The sequence below is a fragment of the Periophthalmus magnuspinnatus genome, chromosome 6 (genome assembly GCF_009829125.3).
Source record: "Periophthalmus magnuspinnatus isolate fPerMag1 chromosome 6, fPerMag1.2.pri, whole genome shotgun sequence".
Taxonomy (NCBI): Eukaryota; Metazoa; Chordata; class Actinopteri; order Gobiiformes; family Gobiidae; genus Periophthalmus; species Periophthalmus magnuspinnatus.
The window spans coordinates 16,807,227-16,828,595 of record NC_047131.1 but is presented as its reverse complement, the minus strand read 5'-3'; the positions used below and the strand labels follow the sequence as shown (position 1 = coordinate 16,828,595).

Genomic DNA, 21,369 nt, shown 5'->3' with positions numbered 1-21,369 from the left:
AATAAATTAATTCCAAGCTTCGAGAGGCACGCCAGAATTCACAGTGACGCTAAACTCCAATGTGAGAACATCCATGTCCTCAACACAACAGCATGATCGACCTTCCCCCCCTTTTTTGCCACATCATATGCAAGGTAATGTGTCTTTTTCTCACCAAAATATGAAAACAACAAAACATCTACATGTCATGCAATAATATTTGTGCCTCAAATGACCATTTTTGATGGGTAAATGTATAAAAAGCATCTTGAAAATTTCACACAAAAAAAATAAAAATAATCCAGATTCCCCCCCACCCCCTCCCCTCAAACCATGACATCATTTGACTTTTTTCTACATACATGAGTTTACGTAAAAAAATATTGGTCCTTTTAAAATCGTGTCACATACTGGCACCTTTTTCAGTCTGTGCTTCTATTTGAGCCGCTGGATAAGTGTGTGTGTCAGGCCCAGGCTCAGCAGCTGCAGAGTGGACAGCTGCGCTAAGTGAGGGAACGTTTTCAGCAGCTTCTCCCAGGTCACTTCCAACAGGCTCGGGACCACCAACCACAGTTTATACAAAGAGCTAGTCCTTCGGTTTCCTGACATGTTGATGACCCCTCCATGGATATACATACAGCCAGCCTAAAGAACAAACGTGAGAAGAATCTTTACTGTCTCTTGATCCTATGTCTCTGAACACAGTTTACTTTACAGTGTAGGGCCTATAAGAAATTTTAAGTTCATATGTCTTCCTCAAAAATACCGTTAGATAAGACATATAAGACAGTGCAAGTGTGCTCTATAATGTGGATTAATTTGTCACCTTAATGACTGAGAACAGTCATGAGCCTGACTAATGTTAAACTCAATGCCACACGGTACCAGTCCGAACTGTGAAGACACTGGGACAGTAGTTTACTGTGAATATTGTGTTGGAGTTTTGTGTTGTCCTTTCTTTTTCTTTTTTTTATTGTTGTGTGTTGTTTAACTTTGTACTAAGAGTCTACAGTGATGTCAGTTGGAGGGCTATTCTCAAAGTAGGCATGTGACAGTGTTGAAATTTGATGTCACAATTATCATGGCGATTAACAATAAAATCACAGATTATTAAAACTGCTGACAATTTAAAAGTGTTATGAATACTATTAATTATATTTTTTTATGTTTAAAGAACCATTATAGATTTTTTCCTGAACTATCTGGTGGTATAATAGCCATCATCTTGGTTGGTGATTATACAAATTGCATCTTTGAACAATTATTGTCTACCCTTTTTTTCCACAATAAATGTGTATATTGTCCTATTCCTAGTCCCAAATTTGTTAATAGAATATACACATTCCATGTGAAAGAAAGGCAATATGAATGTTGGTATTTGTCATGTGTGCATTTCTTCACTTACTGGAGTCACTGCTGCACAATGGAAGTATGCAGGCTCTGGCATTAAAGCAGGAAGCTTGGTCCACTCAAAGGTTTGCAGGTTGATTTTCCAGAGGTCAGACAGGATCATCTCTCCGTTATAACCTCCACATATAAAAACCTCTACCAAAAAACAACAAAAGTACAACATAGCAGTTTAGGGAAAATGTTGAAGCCAGACAATAAAAATCAAAAGATCTCACCATTTTTGACCTGAACACAGCTGTGACATCGGCGAGCAGTAGGAAACCCTATTGTGATAAATAAAAATTATCTTTATAGTCCCTGACATGTTACTGTCAAACAAGCAATAATGAATACCTATTTTATCATGAGGTTTGGTTGCAATCTCCTCCCAGTAATTTGTCTCCAAGTTATATGCATGAATCTTTAAAAAATAGAAAAAGATAAAAAGAAGTTTAGTTAGATTATTGTATGTTCAAGAATGATTCCCGTTACCTTGTCCAGAGGGTATGAGGTCCATGAAGTCCCTCCACCCAGGACATATATCCTCTGTCCATCATGGGCTAGTTCATGTCTGTATCTGTATGAAAAGAGCCCCTGCATTACTTAACTTCTGTTCACATCACTGTCTCGTTGAAAAAAAATCTCAGTTTACCAACCGTTCTTCCGGTAGATCCGAGGGAGTGTTGTTTGGTTTGAGGTGGGTCCATTCTCTAGTGGACAGGTCCAGCCTGTGCAGGTCTGTGCTGTATAGATAGCCCGTAGTTCCTCCAAATACATAGAGGTACCCGTTGACAATTATCATGGCCTGAGGAACAAGCACAACATGAACTGTGCCAATCTGTACTGACACACATGAAACAACTAATGGTCACCTGTCCGTAGATCTTGTTGGGCTTCTTCCCTCTGCAGTTAAGAAGGTTCCAACGCTTGTAGTGAACGTTGCAAACATGGACATCATTGCCATTATTTTCACCAAAGGGAATCCCAGTCCCACCAAACACAAGGAGATTATTACCGTGCATGACAGCTGAGAAATATTAAAAGACAGTTACATTTATTTAGTCATTGCTTTCTGGAATGTGAACCTCTTTATTTGTACCAGCTTATAATGTCTGCCAGTAATTCAATACTATCAATTTAACTGAGAGTAGGTAGATACACTAAAATATGTCTTATGTCAGTCAGCTTTCTCCAAAAAGGTCAACATGACAAAATGTTGCAGCAGCGCTCAATACCTGACATGGAGGCTAGCTCTGTGGGCATGTAACCCTCTGTGCGGACTTGCTGCCAGGTGCCAGTTGCAAAGTGAAACCTCCAAAGTTCTCTAAAGAGAGGGTAATCTTCATTTTCCGAACCACCAGCCTCCTCAAAGTCAGGGTTATAGCCTCCAAACACATACAGGTTAGTGTTGTCTGCAACACAGCGATGCCCACTCCTAGCAGGGGGTACAAACTGCCCTGTAAAGAAAAAAATGGGATGCTTACCTGCTACAATCTTCACAAACACAAGTGTGCCAATAATACCTTCTCTTAAAAATCTGTTGGGGATTCTCAGGTTAGGGCATGAAGGGGAGAAAAGGCGTCGAGCTTGGAGCCACCGTGCACGCTTTTTGGAGCCTGCAAAAACAGAAGCATTCAGTCACTGGGGCACAAAATCATTAACAGTGCCTCCTGAGGACACTACTCGGAGCACTGAGAACGGCTAACAGCTGAGCGCATAGAAGCCCACATTTAGCCATCACTGTTTAACACTCGGCCTTACCATAATCTGTCGAGATTTTACATATAAATCACGGCGTAACATGACTCATGACCTGTAGCACGACCCTAGTCTCTTTAAGATCATTGAGGGCTTCCTTAGCCTTGTTAGCTAGCCTCTCTCTCTGCGTCCTCTCTCGGTGCACACAACTAGCATGAACTTCTCAATTCAAGCCAACGATACAAGCGATACACGAACAGCAGAAACGACCATATATAGCATCAACTGCATTATACAAATTACCCGCACTGGATTGTATGCACGGATTTGCAGAAAGACGCTTTGTTTACAAACCTGAATCTCTGATGGAGGGCCTCCATGACAGCTTTTCAAACTTATTGAGCAAACTAGATGTTGAATTTTGCTCAGCTGAAGACATTTCAAGAGGAGAGAGCTGGCAGTTGGCTCAGAGCTCTAATAGTTTGGCCTGGCAAAAGATTGGAACATGCACAGAAATAAAGTCAGACCCAAACCCAAAGATCCCACACCTGCACTGTGCGCACTGCGCGTCACGGCCAAATGTGCTCTGTGCCCAATCAGAGGCACCGGGCGCATGCAGCGTTCAGGGACAAAGTACACAGGGGGAAATTATTCTTTCACCAAACAAATGTAAACTAATGTCAAACACGTGATACATTATTATTATTAACCTGTAAAAGACCTAAATTAATCTAAACAGGCCTATAGGTGTTTTTCTCTCTGACCATGTCTATTTAGGCGTAAAAAGACTCCTTGAACCTTAATGACCATGTTTTCTCAAGACGTGGAATTTGCAAAGTTGTAATATCATGAATGATGCAGATCTGCACCTGTGAGTTTTTGTATCAGCAGTGTAAAAAAAAACAACATTTCAGGACAGGGCATTTGGAGGAAAAAACTGCTGACATCTGACTGTGCAGTGGCTGTCTGAGCCTCACCTATTGACTTTTATTAAATGCCAAAAAGTAAGACATATAGGATACTAACCTGATCTGGAATTCACAGACGGTATTCACAGAATAGTAGTCTTTAAGCGTATTAGTATAGCCTCATTTGTGTATGTCCCATTTTACTTGTGAACTCTCTTGAGACCTGGACCAATAGTGGACCTGTTTGGGACTGTGGTCATTTGACGTGACCTCGCTGATCTTCTGTCTGTGAACAGATCACCAGGGGGAGTAAAAGGCCAAAGGGATTGTGAAAATGTAGGTTTTTTGTGGGTGATGGGCCTTTGTAGAGTATTACTTTGCATTCCAAGCTTTGTATCATTAAAATAAATCTAAAGTGAATCAGACCAGTACTTTGAATAATAGGTCTACTTAACTTATACATAGCCTACATCAATAGAAAGTTTATTGACTAGGCCCTAACCAGCATGAAAATAGGTTAAATGCTCATAATTTAACTTTACAGGCTAAGAGTGAATAACACGTTTGAGCGCTAGTTTGAGCTCTAAATAAGACATAGGCTTTATAAATGCAAGAATAAATGATAAGAAAGTGAATAGTCTTTAGTTCACTGGGATATAGATCCCTACACAATCTAGATTAGCAGGACATTTTTATCGTTTAGTCTGGTCAGATATGAAATCATTTTGAATAGTTTTGAGATAGTGCTGCGTAGTTTTATATATATATATATATATATATATATATATATATATATATATATATATATATATATATATATATATATATATATATATATATATATATATATATATATATATATATATACATACACACATACATACATACATACATACATACACACACACACCTACATATACACGTACACGCGTGTGTGTGTGTGTGTGTCTCTGTGTGTGTATATACGTGTGTATATGTGTGTGTTTGTAGAGCGCAGCCCCTCCTCTGCTCGGGCTGCTGAGCTGGATGTCACAGCAGCAGCACAGTCTTCAGGACAGCCCAAGGTGGAGGTGGTCAGAGGAGCATAAAGTGGGCGATGTTAAAGGGTTTTGTCGCGCGGGGAGACAGTTGATACAGTCCGTGCGAACAGTACATTTTACCAGCTGAAGGATCGAGAGTCAAACCGCCGAAGTATTTTTAGATCACTTCTGAAAGGAATACAAAAATGTCGTCCCCAAGTCCAGGCAAGAGGCGAATGGACACCGACGTGGTGAAACTGTATCCTTTTGACCATAAACAAGCCCAAATGCCAGGCAAAATCGACAGGCTTTTGTAATGGTGTTTCCTTAGCTGTCCTGTGTAGTAACAGAAGCTTTTCAGACTACTTTTCTGCTGAATGTTTTTAACCGTCGGCTGTTAGTAAAGATTAAGATTCTGTGAGAAATTGTTTGTGTAACCCTGAATACTTTAGTTTTTTTTTTATTAACACAAAGTGAGGTTGTATTTAACCATTGGCTTGTTTGATGATCGTTTTCTGTCGAGTTTCAGGAGGAAGCGTCATTATCACTGTATTTAAACTAAGTTATAATAGCATGAGTTGGCTTTCTCATTTCGCCGGATCACTTGTTTGTATGGTTGCAGAATTGTTCAACTCGAAATGACGCTATTAAACAGGCTAATAACTGTTAGCTTTGAACATTAGCCTTAGCCTGGCAGAGGTAGTTTGTTAGCCTCTGTGCTCGTTTTTGTGATTATACAGGACTGACAACACAAAGACAGCACTGCTCATCGTATGTCTTGAAATATTTCCCGACATTTTTCTAAATGACCATTATTTACAGATTACCATTAACAGGCTACCTCCTTTAGCACGCTAACGCCAGCAGACAACAAATATAGCTGATGTAGCTTTAGCAATGGCAGTTTTTTTTTTTAAAGAAACTGTAACTGTTCCATTCAACAGAAGCTTTGCCTTAGTGTAAATGTGTATGTTGCGTTTAATCTCATGGGAATTTGTAGATCTTCAGTCTTCTAAAATACAAATCGTACATTTAATCTCCCTTGGCAAGCACCTTTTGTTATTTTAGAAGACACTGATCCCTTATTAACACGTTGTGATTATGTTTTATCACCACCTTTATAATTCATCAAAGATTTATTAGGCCTATAAGTTCAATTTCAATAGATTTATTTAAATACTTGCACATTTTAATGCTTAATGATCCCCTTAAGACTTTTCAAAGCCCTATAAAATTGCCCCTATATGAAGTCACATGTGTAGACTTAAGAGTAAGTTGTATTCCTATTTGACTTGATTTTCAGGTTTGCCAGTTGAAGTTCAGAAAAGGGGGTTTTGTGACAGCGTGAGGTGAATTGTTTTGTTTTTGTCCTGCAGCGAGACACCGTGCTCCCATTGGCCAAGCTGTTACCATCCGGAACAGAGCGCAGGGCGGAGCTTGCACACAGCTGATCTGAACAACAAGCATGCTGTAGGACCACATGAAACGATGGGGGCAGGGAGCAGTGCAAGCAGGGACAGGGCGAACCGTGCACTCAAGTCGTTCAGAGGCAGGCCCAACAACATGTTTTTAACCCCCCTCCCACAACTGGCAGCCCATAATGATCATACAAGCAAGTTGTTTTCTGTTCTTAATACAAATGTAGCAAGCATACTTAACATTCAAAGTACATTTATATCCAAGGGCACATCGCAGTGAAAGGTTTTTGTCCAGAGAAAGGTTGCATTACTCCTGAGTGAGCATATGCGGTTGGTGCATGAGTTTCTATGGAGTAGCCCTTGGGGAATGGCATGAAAAAGAGATGTACTTTTGTGTGCGAGGTAACTTCTGTAAGTACCATCCACCAGAGGTTTTAAGTTTGGTGATTTGAAAACTTTGTCAAAAATGTATGATGGGAATATTTGGGGAAGAAGCAGGGAGTCAGATACATTTTTTGCGCATGTGTTTTTACCATCTGTCTAAGTGTGACAGTCACATAGTGCTGGGATCTGCTGTAGCTCTGTCACTGTCAGAGTTGACTCATGCTTCCAGCTGTCAACATGTTGAGGTTATGACACATCTTATCCACCCAAGTCATCAGGGTTGCAGCTCTTTTACACCTGTGCCCTGCCCAATGACCAGTGATCAGGACCTATGTTATTTCAATAGCCACATTTACTTATTACACCTTTACATGCAGTTTTCTTGTGATACAACTTGTCTTGTAGTTGATAGCTAATTGGTTGAGATGAAAGGTAAATATTTATCTGTTGATACTTCAACAGTCTTAACTGATGTCTTTAACATCGATCCCCTGTGTCAAAACCTGACTAGCTCAGAGATGCAACACTTTAGTACAAATCTGATCATTGGTCAGTAGTTCTAAAAAAGGATGTTTTTACCGCTAGTTTCATAAAGAGGTGTTATTCCTAATGTTTAGTTATCACATGCAATTATAGTCAAGCTTTTTAAACAAATTAACTAGCAAAACCTTAATCATAATAGACCTTTATCAACGATTAGAATGGCAAAAACTTCATGTCTGTGCTGAGAGAGTCACAGAAATCCAGAGGAAAAAGCTCTGGAAGACGGGAAGATACTTCTCAGAACCTACAATTTAGAAACCAATATTTTATTGGATTCAGGTATTGAAATATGTGAGGTCAATATCTAAATGACCTTGGCTTTCAAAAGTTTTAGAAATCAAGTTATAATTTATTTAAATAAATGCTCCATTTTGAAGTCATGTCAGTCAGGTTTCAGAAAAGGACATAATACTGTCACTGCAAACACAAAATTTTAAATGACATTTTCACAACCCTTGATGATAAACAAGATTGTGTAGTTGTTTATTGATTTGACTAAAGTTTTTGATTCAGCGGATCAGTAGAAGAAGCACCTGAAGCAGATTGGATTTGACAATGCTACATGTAATTGTTGTTAAAATTATCTTTCGTACGGAACCCAGCCAGTAGTAGCTGATGGGTTTAACTTTAAGCAAAGGTTAAATTTTGGACCTGCTACCATGTTTATTAATTCCTTTGGTTGCAATTTAAGGGAGAGCCTCATACATTTATATGCAGATGAGACTGTATGCAAGTGCTCTGTCTGGTGATCAGGTGATTTTAAAACTGCAGCAAGATTTTAATGAATTCCTTAATTCCCTCATAAATCTGAAATTATCATTTTGATTTCAATAATATTCTTGTGATTTTTTTTTTCCTATAAAAAAAAAAAAGAAAGAAATTGTTCAAGCAACCTTTCTTTCTGTACTAGATTATGGAGATATAATATACATGGAGACTTCAGTCTCTACTTTAAACCTTTAGAAACACTCTTTCACTCAGCCCTTTGTTTCATAACAGGTGATGAATTTAAAACCCATCACTGTTCACCTACCTACATGAAAAAGAGAACAAACTGGATGCATTAGAACTGAAATGAGATAAAAAACTTTTGACTGTTTTGCTTCCATGCAAAACTGGATACATTGGTGCCACTAATGCACTTTAATAATGTGATAAACATTTATAATCACACCTGCACCAGTTTTTAATGTTTTAAATAGACCTATGCAGTTATTTGTTTTTGTTTGTATTTTACTGTATTTTAACAGGGTGCTCATGAACAAGATGGCCTGTACTCTAATTGGGCTTTCCCTCTATAAATAAAGATGAAATGAAAATAGATTGTAATGAGAATTATAATGTTTCCTAGTATCTGTCCAGCCTAGTCTCTGTCTATCCAGCCCACTTTTCCTTGACCCCTTTTCAGTATTGAAAGCCAACATGAGGTTACCATCCTCAGCGGACTCAATGAGTTTGTGGTCAAGTTCCATGGACCAAAAGGAAGTGAGTTATATTTTAAATTAATTACAAATAATCTTATCATAATGTTTTGAATCCACATTGATTTTGTGTTTTTTTCCTGAATAATTTCAGCCCCATATGAAGGCGGTGTGTGGAAAGTTAGGGTAGACCTACCAGATAAATATCCTTTCAAATCACCATCCATAGGTATTTCCATTTTGCTACAAAAATAATTTTAATGTTGCGTGAATTTAAATACAATATGATCTTTTATACCGTTCTCAGTTTTAATAAAAACAAATATTTATCTGCAATTTCAGGGTTTATGAACAAAATATTTCACCCAAACATTGATGAAGCGTAAGTATTCATTAGTTTCACATTTACAATCTGCAAAATTTATGTACTGAATGTATTTTTTCATTTTCAGATCAGGGACAGTTTGTCTAGATGTTATAAACCAGACATGGACCGCTCTCTATGGTATGTCACTTTGTGTTGTTCATAAAGGAACACAAAGGATATCATTATTCTGTTGATGTCATACTGCAGGATTCTGGGATGTAAACGTCATCCAACAAAGACCAATTATGTCATCTTGTTTATGTATTGGGTGAAGGTATAGATGACTTACAACACTATTGTGTGTTCTCGGGCACTCAACCCAGTCTTTGACTAGTAACAAATGTCCCGTCATCAAATAGTTTGTACACAGAACTATTAATGTAAAAAAAAATAAAAAAAATAAAATGTTTTGATTGATTAATTATGAAACCAAATTTGGGATTGTTAGATATGGCTGGATGGTTGTGTCTGATGACGTAACCCTGGATACCACTGTAAGTTAACACTGTAATGTGTAAACTTACAGTGGTATATTTTGACTGTTTTACGATCTGTTTAAGGTGTGAAATGTGAATGTGAATTTTTTTTTTTTTTTTAAGTTACTGCTGCTAACCATATAACCTAAACTATTCTCCTCTCTTTAGCATTTACCATTTGGAATGTAGGCCTACGTTTTTCCTTCATGTTTTGACATTTATGTCAAAACATTGACATAAAACAGTAGAGACCACTAGTGGACAATCTGGGCACTGACTTAACCATAAATGAGGTTCAATATGTACTCTTTTACATTATATCATAACTTGTTCTCCACTGATTTTCTTTAGATCTTACCAACATCTTTGACATGTTCCTGCCTCAGCTGTTGGCTTATCCCAATCCCATAGATCCTTTAAACGGAGACGCAGCAGCCTTGTACCTGCACAAGCCAGAGGATTATAAGCACAAAATCAAAGGTAGTAATGCAAGGAACTATTATTACTTGAATATATGCAGTTGATGTTGTGAGTATGTAAGCCACTGTGTGTGTTCCAGAGTACATCCAGAAGTACGCCACAGAGGAGGCCCTAAAGGAGCAGGAGGAGGAGGGTGGAGACTCTTCGTCTGAAAGCTCCATGTCAGACTTTTCTGAGGATGAGGCTCAGGATATGGAGTTGTAGTGAATGGGGAGAGCCTGTCTCCTTCAACAGACTTGAGCAGAAACTCACTACTATATTCATATTTAAAACTATTTTTACACCAACAGGAGGATAATTTTTATGCCTTCATAAGGATTTGCAGTATGCTATTGCAAAATACTCTTTAGGAACTCATGACCACTCACTCTCAGCCCCTATTTCCTTTGAGAGCCTGCTTAGATCAGAATGGAGCCATTCATGTCCCCCATGTTGTGTGGCTTGAGCCTTGTTCAGGCTTTCATACTGCACCAGCAGTGGGACTGTGCCACTGACACACAACGGACTGTTTACACTCATTTGGATTCACAAGGCTCTCTCACTGCCTCCTCTGTTTCACACGACATGTTTTCTTACTCTGTTAGCAGACTTCTTATTCAGTCCTGCAGAGGACTGCAGGATGACAATCTTCCGTTTTCTTCAGTGCTGCCTGCTGTAAAAGAACCAAGGAACGTCACTGTTATTTTGCCACACTTTCCCCAGAATGTTCTAGTGGAAGCCTATTCAAAACATCACTCATGAGGAGAGAAGGACAGCAGACAGCCACAGTGCAGCCAAAGCCATGCAATGTTTTAGTTGCTTCTGTGACCCCATACACACGACACTGCAGTGTGATACATGAATGAAATTCAGGGAAAATCATATTGCTAAGCATCAGTGTTGAACTCATGCTTTGTTCAGACTTTCAAAAAGCTATCTCTTCCCTTTCCTCTGCATTAAAGTCCTGTCATTTAGAGTATCTTCGTATATTGTGGCATGACCCAGAAGTGAAGTTGTGTAGGCATTGTGGACATGGGGATGACACCTATTAGCAGGTCTATGTTGAAGCGTTATTCTAAACTTTGCCTATTGCCTGTGTTGAACTATATAGGTGTTTAACTTGTAGGGATAGTTAGCTCTTTTTGCAGGTGGTTAGTCAAAATCTATTATTTAATACTTAATATGACGTTCTATTTGAAAATGTCCTGTAAAGACATTCATCCCCCTTTGTTTGTGGGATGACTGAAATCCTCCAAAGACCCCTGATATGCAAATATGCAGCCATCTTCATCAGTTGGACAGAAGTGCTCTTTGTTTCTATGTTGTAGTAGTTTTGTACACACTGTTAGCACCTGTTGCTTTCTAAATGGTGGGACCAAACTCTGGACTGTTTTGATAACGTCACAATCTTACTAACAATGGCTTTCAATGAGGACCACAGTCTGTTCCTCTCACTACACTGGCATTTGGATATCATTAAGTTATATACTTCTTTATGACAATACAACATAGCTCTATACGTTTTGTTAGTTTCCTGATTTTGGTGGATATGTCCCACACTGAAAAAGTGGAGATAACAAATAAATGTTTACTGGTCAGTTTGGTCAAGTCTGACGATTAGCAGGTTGAATTTTTGTAAACGCAAAGAGCATAAACTCATTGCATTATCAGTACATTAGTGTTATATTATTTCTTTGAGAAAGTAAAGAATTTTAGTTTATTATCCTGAAAGTATTTCTTTATATTTGGATACATAAAACAAAGCTCAAAATGTACCCCTTTACAAATGTTAATGGAATCTTCCATGTTGATGGATTAAAATGTGTTAGTTTTATTTTAAAAAATGTCCACGTTGATATGACTTGAATTAGTTTCTTTCTTTTAACCCCAAATAGCCAAATATGGACGTTCCATTTAACTTTTCTTTAAGAAAATTGTATTTTACATAAAAGAATGTGTCAGGGTTTATCATTGTATTTTTTATTAATCATTTGATGCCTTTAATTAGTAGGAATGTTTTATCGTCTAATCCCCATGTCCCAGATACAAGAGGAGGCATCCATGATTTTTATGGAAAAAAATAAATAAATGTGCTTCCCTTGTAACTTGAAGAAGTAAATAAAATATTGTCAATGTTGTCAGTTTTCAGTATTTAATTATGAAATGTTTTAGAATAAATGTTTTGGATGGGGTAAAATCATTCAGAAATTTCTGGGACAGATTCTACCAAATAGAAGTCACTAAACCCTGCCTTCATTGTGTGCAGAGCCCATGCATTTGTGGAGCCATCTATCATGCAAATTTTCACACCCAATCTCTGTATTTTAATTTCCAGAATATAACTGTACTGTTATACACATTTAATGTTCGCTCTGAAAATCTTTTATGTTAAAGTCGATTAATGCCCTGTAGTGGAGCTCATTTTAAGCCTGGTCAGCTCAGTGCAGACAATATACACCTCTGTTTTCAGGCTTGGGGCATCTTTGTCCGTAAGTTCAACTTTGTTTTTTCCTGTAATGTTGTTTCATTTGCAATATAATACTTATGGTAAAATTTCAATTAATATTTTGGTATATTTAAAGTTACAACTAGCTCCTGTTATTAGCTCTGTTTTATTTTAAAATAGGTAATTGTACAGACTTACATTTTGCTGGCACAAACATAATTTTTTTTTTGTAAAAGATATCTAGAAGTGCATTTAATAAGGTCAAGGTAATAATTCATTAATATCTATGTAACAAGGTACAAGTTTATCTACAACTGCTTTATTTCTCTGTACTCAAACGTACATCTTCTGTACAGTTTGTTAATACACATTTCTGTGTGTTCTGTTACAGTTTTACAATTTTACAAAGACAAGTATGGAGAGAAAAACGCCAGTAAAGACAAGTTATCTCTAAATGGCTTTGTTCACCATCTGGCTAAACATAGTTGTGACACCAGACTAAGACAAGTTCAACTGTCATCATCGCACTGTGAACAGACAACATAAGACAGAGCAGCAGGACAAGATGGAGCAAACACAAAAACCATTTGAGACTAGGTCACATGTCTCCTGCTCAAGATCAAGGTGGTCCTCAGCTCGTGCTGAAGTCACTAAAGCCAAATTTTAAGCAGAAGCAGTCCTAGTAAAAGCTGAATATACAAGTAAAGAGGCACAAATGATGAAAGAGAAAGCTAGAATAGAAGCAGAAAATCAAAAGATGTTAGCTGAAGCAGCTCAACATAAAGCAGAGCTGGAGGCTCTGTACATGCTAAAGACAGAGGGAGCGTCACTGCCACCTCACAGAAGCAGCTGTCTTACGAGGCTGTAGCAGCGATGAAGAGGGACCCTATGGACAACTTGCACCAGATCCCTCCACAGAACACCCCTCAATGCACCACCGAGTATGTGCAGGCCCACTACACACCGGACCCTCAGCAGGAAGCTCCAGTCCATTTGCAGCCACCTGTAACAATCTCCAACACACAACGAGCACTGTCTCCACCTCTGCCAGACCAAACTCAGTGATACCCGCTTTCTAACAGGGAAGCAAGCCTACCCAAGACTTTCATTAAAATGAGGTCAGGTTTAGCACTCCAAACGAAGCCCAAACACATTATCCTCCAATGTCATGCACATCCAGTCTTAGAGAGTGTGCTTGTAAAGCATCCCCAATGACTGATCTCACTAAATATCTAGTTAGAAAGGAAATTGGACTATTAAAGTTTGATGACTGTCCAGAAATCTACTGAGCCTGGAAAACCTCTTTCCAGGATGTTACCAGAGAGAGGAGCTTGACTCTTGTAAGTGAGTTTACTGTTGAGCTTATGTTCACAATGCTACAGCAGGTGGCGCCATGGTTTTGCAAAGATTAGATGACATTTACCGTTCACCTGAGATTATCGAACATTCACTTTTGTCCAGTCTAGAGGACTTTCTCAAAATCTGTAACAAAGACAATCAGGGTCTCAGAAATTTAGGACATTCTAATGGAGTCAGCTAAGTCAGGGGGATGTTGTTTGCTTTCTGCCTTTCAGCTATTTTGTTCATTTCCAGTCAAGCCTTTTGTCTGTGTAGTCCCTCAGTCGTTCAGGTCTGATCCATAGCAAAAGTTTAGGACAAGCCCAAATGCAAAACAGTTTGTCTTCTGCAATTTCTATGTGGATGATTGACTGCCCTCTCTGTCCAGTGAGAACAAAGCCATTTATCTTTTGTCAGGAGCGAGAAAGATGCTGACTCAATCAAACATTCACAAAATTGCCTCTAATGTCAGTCAGGGCATGGATGCGTTTCCACCAGAGCAGTGAGCAACAGAGTTTAAGGATTAAGATTTGGATGTGGACCCTCTTCCTCTTCAACAAAGCCTTGGGGTTGGGTGGAATTAAGAAAATTTAGTATGAAAAAAACTAAATCATGTACCCGCAGTGGCATACTTTATGTTGTAAAAATAGCCTCTATAACCTCCCAGGGTTTGCTGCCCTAGGGGGGGTCATAGAGGGTCATAGCAAAGCACTGTACAGGGAGCTAACTCTAGGACACCTGGACTGGGATGAACCCATCACACAAGGAGGCAGAGTGGACAAAATGGCCTCTGCTCTCAATGGTTTCCAAATCCACAGGCCATTTGTCCACATTTCATTGTCACACACTCAAACGAGAGAACTTCAACTATGGCAATAGCAGCCATGGCTTACCTCACGGTTATTGACACAGATGGTCAGTGCTATGTTGTTTTTATTATGGGTAAATCTAAACTTGCACCATTTTCCAACCATACAGTTCCATGCTTAGAACTTTGCACAGCTGTTTTAGCAGTTGAACATGATCAGATAATCATTGAGGAAAGTGACATTGACTTTCAAGCAGTCAACTTTTACACTAACAGTAAAATAGTTCTTGGGTGCATTCACAATAGCTCCCACCAATCTATATGTAGTTAATAGAGTCACCCCCAGATCCGCAAGTCAACCAGTCTATATCAGTGGCATCATGAGGCCACAGACCAAAACCCAGCAGATCACGGTCCCAGGCTAGTTCTCACATTTCAGCTGTAATACATAACCTGTCTCTCTGGCCCACAATTCTTTAGAGTAAATAAAGAGCAGTGCAACAAAACTGAAAGTTTTGATCTCTTAATCTTTTAGCATATATGGAAATCCATGCTCAAGTGACCACCTTAACAACAAATGTCACATAGTTGGTTCACATAGATTTGAATGTTTCTCAATCTGGAAATTGTTAGTTAGAGGAATGCAAGGCCTCATTCACATGGCAAACCTGTCATCAAAAGTAACACATGCAGACCAATATGATGACTCAAATGTTATCAAGTGTGATCAACAAGAGATCTTTGGAGAGAAAATCAAAAGATGGTTTCTAACATAATTCACAAATATGTTACATGTTTGAAACTCATGGGTCAAAAAATGCCACTTTACCCACTGACAGACTTACCAATTACATGTTTTTGGATCTTGAAATGTAAAAGTGTAATAGGTGGGTTGTGATGTTTACATGTCTTTGTACTAGGGCAGTGCACATAGAAGTTGTTGAGTCAATGTCTACCTCCAGCTTCATAAACACAGCTTTATCTGCCTGTAAGGAGTTGCAAATCAACTCAAAAGATCCAGGAGTCAGGGACTTCTTACAGGATCAGAGCTGCGCTCCCATGTGAGAGGATGACTGGACTAGTCTGAAACATTCTTGACAGCTTGCTCTTAAAAAAACCTCTAACAATCTTCTCACACAAGGTATTGGTCATCTTATGACTGAGGTCATGGCCATAATGAATGCCAGGCCCTTGGTCCCTGTGACTACAGATCCTGAAACACCAGAAATCCTCTTACCTGCAATATTTCTCACTCAGAAAGCCAGCCCAGTGTTATCACATCCTGGGAACTTTGAACTCACCTTTACAATGCTCAGTGGTGTCAAGGTTATGGTCTTGCAGACTGTTTCTGGAGGCCATAGTACCTCACCATTCTTCAAATGAGAAGAGAATGGGAGGTAGAAAAATGTAACAGAAGGTAATGTTTTGTTAAAAGACACTTAAGTTAAACTTGAGAGTACAAGTAATGCTAAAGATTAAATAGTGGCACATTCATTAAGATGTCAGGTGGAGAGAGTGTTCTGTTATACACATTTAATGTTCACTCTGAAAATCTTTTATGTTAAAGTCGATTAATGCCCTGTAGTGGAGCTCATTTTAAGCCTGGTCAGCTCAGTGCAGACAATATACACCTCTGTTTTCAGGCTTGGGGCATCTTTGTCCATAAGTTCAACTTTGTTTTTCTTGTAATGTTGTTTCATTTGCAATATAATACTTATGGTAAAATTTCAATTAATATTTTGGTATATTTAAAACATTAGCTACAGCTAGCTCCTGTTATTAGCTCTGTTTTATTTTAAGATAGGTAATTGTACAGACTTACAATTTGCTCAAGGTCAAGGTAATAATTCATTAATATCTATGTAACAAGGTACAAGTTTATGTTTAGCTGTTTTATTTCTCTGTACTTACACATACATCTTCTGTACAGTTTGTTAATACACATTTCTGTGTGTTCTGTTACAGTTTTACTATTTTAAAAAAGACAAGTATGTAGAAAAACGCCAGTGAAGACAAGTTATCTCTACATGGTCGCGTGGACTCTCTTTTTTGTTCGCCTTCTGTCTAACTTTAGCTTCTGTACAACCTCAGAAATAAACCAAACTGTATCATTTTATACATCAAAAAGCTGCATTTCTCTTATGTGTCCGCTAGATGGCAGTGTGGCTTATTTTCCTGTAAAACAAACGGCCTATTCAAAATGACAAAACTAAAGATGGGACTTTGATTTGTTTTGTTGCAAAACACAGCTGAAATATATTGAAACTTTAGTGTTTTTAAAGATTGACGCCAACCAATACATTATGAAAACTCTGCACGCTTATAAAGTTATAATGAAACCAGATTACTACCACATGGGTTTCTTGCACATTTTGCTATGAATGAACGTAAAACAGGACTGAGGTGGTCACATGATCCTCCGGGCGCTGACACGATGACGCCCTTTAACAGACAGTATGATCATCTTATAAATTATTCACGTGCGTGTGGTGTGCCTCGTCTCTCTGGTTGCCTTCGGGTTTCTAGTTTCACCGGATTAATTTGGCCCTGGTTGGACAGAAAGCAATGGACGCACATAGACCTCTGAAAAAAAATAGATACAGTCAAATAAAACTTGTTTTTAGTTAGCCTAGTGAGTAGCCTATATGAGACTCTTTTTTTTTTTTAATCTTAATTGAGGATTTACATTGGAGACACCAGGGATGCGTCATACCGCGCTCTTACAGTAATTAACCATAGGAAGCAGCGCGCGCCAGGTGAGGAGCAGTGAAGTTATTTGACGGTAAGTGGAGGAGAGGAGACGCTATAGTGACCGGCTCTGTCTCCTTCATAATGCATGCTCCTGGACAATGGGTTCACCGGCAACTTTTGTAATCCCAAACCACTCTTTCCCACTTGGACGAACTCCTATCATCTGAACAAGGATGATGCGTCTTTTTCCACCTGCAATCTGTCTAATAGAAGTCGGCAGCAGTTAAATGAGCCCGCGGAGGAGCTGCACAGGCCTATAAAGCCGGGAGTTCAAGAGGCTTGGAGTAGTGCGCCTCTTGTCCCGAGCGGAGACAGAGAGGGGAAGACAACTGCAGCGATATGTCCTGCCACGCCCGGGATGGGGATGCTGGTAAGTCTCATAACACTAACACATTTGACTTTTAGACTAGGTCTGTTATTCGAAGTTAGTCTATCGTGTTATTTGACCAAGAACTTGAACTGAGAAGGAGTTATGTGTGTACCTGTGCGTGCGTAAAACTTAATATTTGCAGTCCCATTTTGTTTTAAGTGGTCTAGAGCCCTACATTATAATTGCAAATACTGCTATTATTGGAGGGAATGTTGGCTAAAGGTCATTATTTCATCATATTTTGTCTTTCTCAAACAAAATAAACTAGTAATAGAAATCTATACATGTACCAAAGAAACAATAAACCGCAATGTGTTGGGAAAAACGTATTTGTATATGTCTGGACTATAATCGAGCTAGTTTAGGGTTACGTCTTTCCAATCTTCACCGAAGTTACCAAGCCTTTGCGCAGCCGCGTTGCGCGTCCTGTGCCTAAAGGCGCAGCAGACGCTATGCCGTGCGCACTGTCCTGGACAGGCCTGGTAAAGTGTGAGGACAAGAGGGAGAGAGAAGGAGGAGGGGTGCCATGGATTACTATTCTGCCAGTAGGTTAAGATACTTACCAACTAATTACTTGTCCACTAAAATCCTCGGCTGCACATGCAGACCAAACAAGAGAGGAAATGGCGAAGAGACGCGCATTAAGTAAGGCAAAAGTATGCTTGTTTTTATTTGTACATCTTATTTGTAGACTACACTAGTGCATTGTTATTTTAGTTTGATTGGACGTGTCCTGTTTTACTCTTTTTGGCTATTTAAAAGGTTGGCTCATGTACCCATATGTCATTTTTGTATTACTGGACTTGTAAAGAATGTTTAGTATAGTTCAGGATAATAAGCCAACTTAAACAATCATTTCTACGATAAAAGCAGAGTATTAGGGTTTTTGTTTTTGTTTTTATTTTTTACCATCACATTCATTGATGAAAAAGTTTGCTTTCCATTATAGATTATTCAATAATTAACTTGATGCTTAATTTATTTATATGTTAAAAAACAAAAAACACATATTTGTCTGAAGTAGCTTTGGGCTTATTATTGCCAGCCTCTCCGCCTCTTCTCCTTAGCTTTTTACTGTATTGATCTCTCCCGGAAACAGGGAAGATGAGCCCTGCTTTGGGACCCATTTGGAGCATCTCAAAAATCACTTAGCGCATCATTCCCCCACCAGCCAGAATCAATCTATGCACAAGGGCTGCTCCTCCACCAGGGTTAGGACAGGCGGCTACAACCAACCTCCAAAACACCGTCAAAACTTTTGTCCATGGAATCAAAGGACAAGTTGTACGCCAGGTCAGATTTGTAATGGTTGGATTTGTTTTTGGTGACAAAATATGGGGGAAATGGACACTAACCAACACTGTTCAAGCTAGCAACATGAACGGTATGGTTTAAGTGTCTTGCCCAATGACACAATAACAAAATGCACTGGGTTACTGCAATTAAACGGAATATTCTCTCAATTTGGATTATCCTCCTTCACTTCTTTTTCCTTCCAAGTTGTAATACAGTGAAATGTTTTTATTTCTTTGTTTATTACATACAAATTTTATGTACTAATAAACATACGTGTTTCTTAATACATGAAATTGTGGCTGTTGGTTGTTGTTATGAAGTTATAAAGATTATTGTATTATTGGATATGTATTGGATAGTATAGTAAATGGCAGTCTAACATTCTCCTCCTGTTCTGTGTATGGCACTGGTAGAATTCACTGTCACGGCACTCTCTCAGTGAATTACCAAAGGGCCATAAACAGAGTAGAGACTGTTCCACAATGCCCGGCCGCCTGATATCCCCACATGTCCACACCTCTCCTCCTCCTCCACCCATCTTAATCCACTGATGTCATCGTCTTTGCCCAGTTTGGCACTAGCACATTTTTGCTTTGTTGTCCTCCACTTTGAGCAATCATGTGTAGTGCCAATATGGGACAGGACACTCTCTCTCTCCGTTTCAGATCTATATCACGCTCTGCACTGTATGTTATCTATCTTGGGATTTGAAATGCGATCTATGCTACCAGTCCAGTTGCCATGGAAGCGGGATGCTATAGGTAACGCAATCCGGGTAGTGAACTCTCCATTGGTCTTTGGCAATGGTAGAACTCACTTCGGTGGGCTGAGAGGATCCGGTGGTTCTAGACTTGCCAACAACTGACAGAGAGAACCGACCACAGTTTTTGACATCCAATTCAATATTTTATTAAGGTTAACGTTATGGTGAAATTTCTTACTTCAGCGCTGTCAATTCAACCCAGTCCACTGCATCTGTCAGGAGCTACGGGCAATCGCAGTGCATCTCGACCAGGAGTACCTAGTTGGAGGATTAGACTATGATACATATTTAAGCTGAAGGGGGAAACTGGACAACCCTGTAGAAACCCTCCACAAACATGAAAATGCAAACTCCATATAAACTTTCAACTTCGTGAGTGACTGCAAAAAGAACAGTGAAGGGTCCAATATTACAAATCCCCTCTTTTGACTTCTTGCAGTTTCAGAGCACCAGTGCATCGCCATTTTGGAGAAACCTGAGATGGAAGAAGAGAGTTCGTCTCATATTGTTGTCCTCAGATGTTGAAAGGATATAGCCCAAAGAAAACTCCACACTTGGTGATAAATCTATATATAGTCCATTAAGCGTTAGGTTGACCATCACTCTTCCTGGTCAATAAATCAATCAGGATTTGGTGGTCAACATGCTGGTTCAGTCGCATTCACAAGCTGCACGGAAAAGGAGATGACAAGATCAAAAATGCATATAGCTTTTGTTTTTATATCATGTGGTTACTGGACCATTGCTTTCCTCAATGACTTCAAAACATATATTGTTGTGTGTGTGTTTTGGGCATTTTTTTTTAGTTTAGTTTTTTTTTTTGGGCAAAATCATAATCTCTCGAACAGTCAATTTGTGCTAACTACACTATTGTGTCTGTAGGCAAGACACTTCACCTACATGGCTCATCCCAGTTACAGTATTTGTTTGGTTGCAAAGGGAAGGTCATCCAGCATAAAAAAAAAAAAAATAAAAAAAAAAGACAAGATCAAGGAGGAAGCACAGCAACACATGAATAAACTGAAATCAAATGTGATCACAATTGTGATTCATGTTGCCTATGAGAGCAAAAGTATGATTATGTTGAAAAACCTGCAGTACCTGCAAGATTAATGTTTTTCAGTAAAAATAGACATATATATTATGCTTTATAAAAACCACAAAGTATTAGCTTGATTCATAATGAACAATGTTAAGTTACTAAGCCTGAATCATTCTTAATAGACTATTATTACTGAAGAATGATTCAGTAACTTAACATAATTGTAACTCCTGACACTAGCCTTATTATGTACCACGCCTGAATCATCCTTAATGAACTAATTGTTCATTATGAATTTAAGTGAAAATTAAATTAGGTTTTTTTCATGTTTTTTTTTTCATGTTTTTAAAATGTGTTGTGTATTATAAAATCTTACAGTAAAACTGATTAGAAAAACTGATAAACCTACAAACTCCAAAAAGCATTTTGTTTAGCTGTTGGAATTTCAATGTTTTCTCAAGTAAAAAATAAACAGGCTCACTTTTTATTTTTCC

At 38.6% G+C, this 21,369-nt stretch overlaps 2 protein-coding genes across 2 annotated transcripts; one reads left to right on the top strand and one right to left on the bottom strand.

Annotated features, from left to right (window-relative positions):
• Positions 1-297: 297 nt before the first annotated feature.
• Positions 298-3,670, bottom strand: LOC117372031 (kelch domain-containing protein 10-like). The gene is made up of 10 exons (XM_033967748.2): positions 3,421-3,670; positions 2,892-2,984; positions 2,604-2,825; positions 2,241-2,395; positions 2,025-2,173; positions 1,861-1,945; positions 1,723-1,789; positions 1,605-1,652; positions 1,385-1,524; positions 298-624 (listed from the first exon to the last, which is right to left on the bottom strand). The coding sequence occupies exons 1-10, from the start codon at positions 3,503-3,505 to the stop codon at positions 415-417; spliced, it is 1,254 nt and encodes a 417-aa protein (XP_033823639.1). The 5' UTR covers positions 3,506-3,670; the 3' UTR covers positions 298-414.
• A 1,308-nt stretch (positions 3,671-4,978) lies between these two features.
• Positions 4,979-12,200, top strand: LOC117372032 (ubiquitin-conjugating enzyme E2 H-like). The gene is made up of 7 exons (XM_033967750.2): positions 4,979-5,252; positions 8,747-8,823; positions 8,914-8,988; positions 9,102-9,141; positions 9,212-9,264; positions 9,954-10,082; positions 10,162-12,200. Exons 1-7 carry the CDS (start codon positions 5,200-5,202, stop codon positions 10,284-10,286), a joined length of 552 nt encoding a protein of 183 aa, XP_033823641.1. The 5' UTR covers positions 4,979-5,199; the 3' UTR covers positions 10,287-12,200.
• The last annotated feature ends 9,169 nt before the right edge of the window (positions 12,201-21,369 follow it).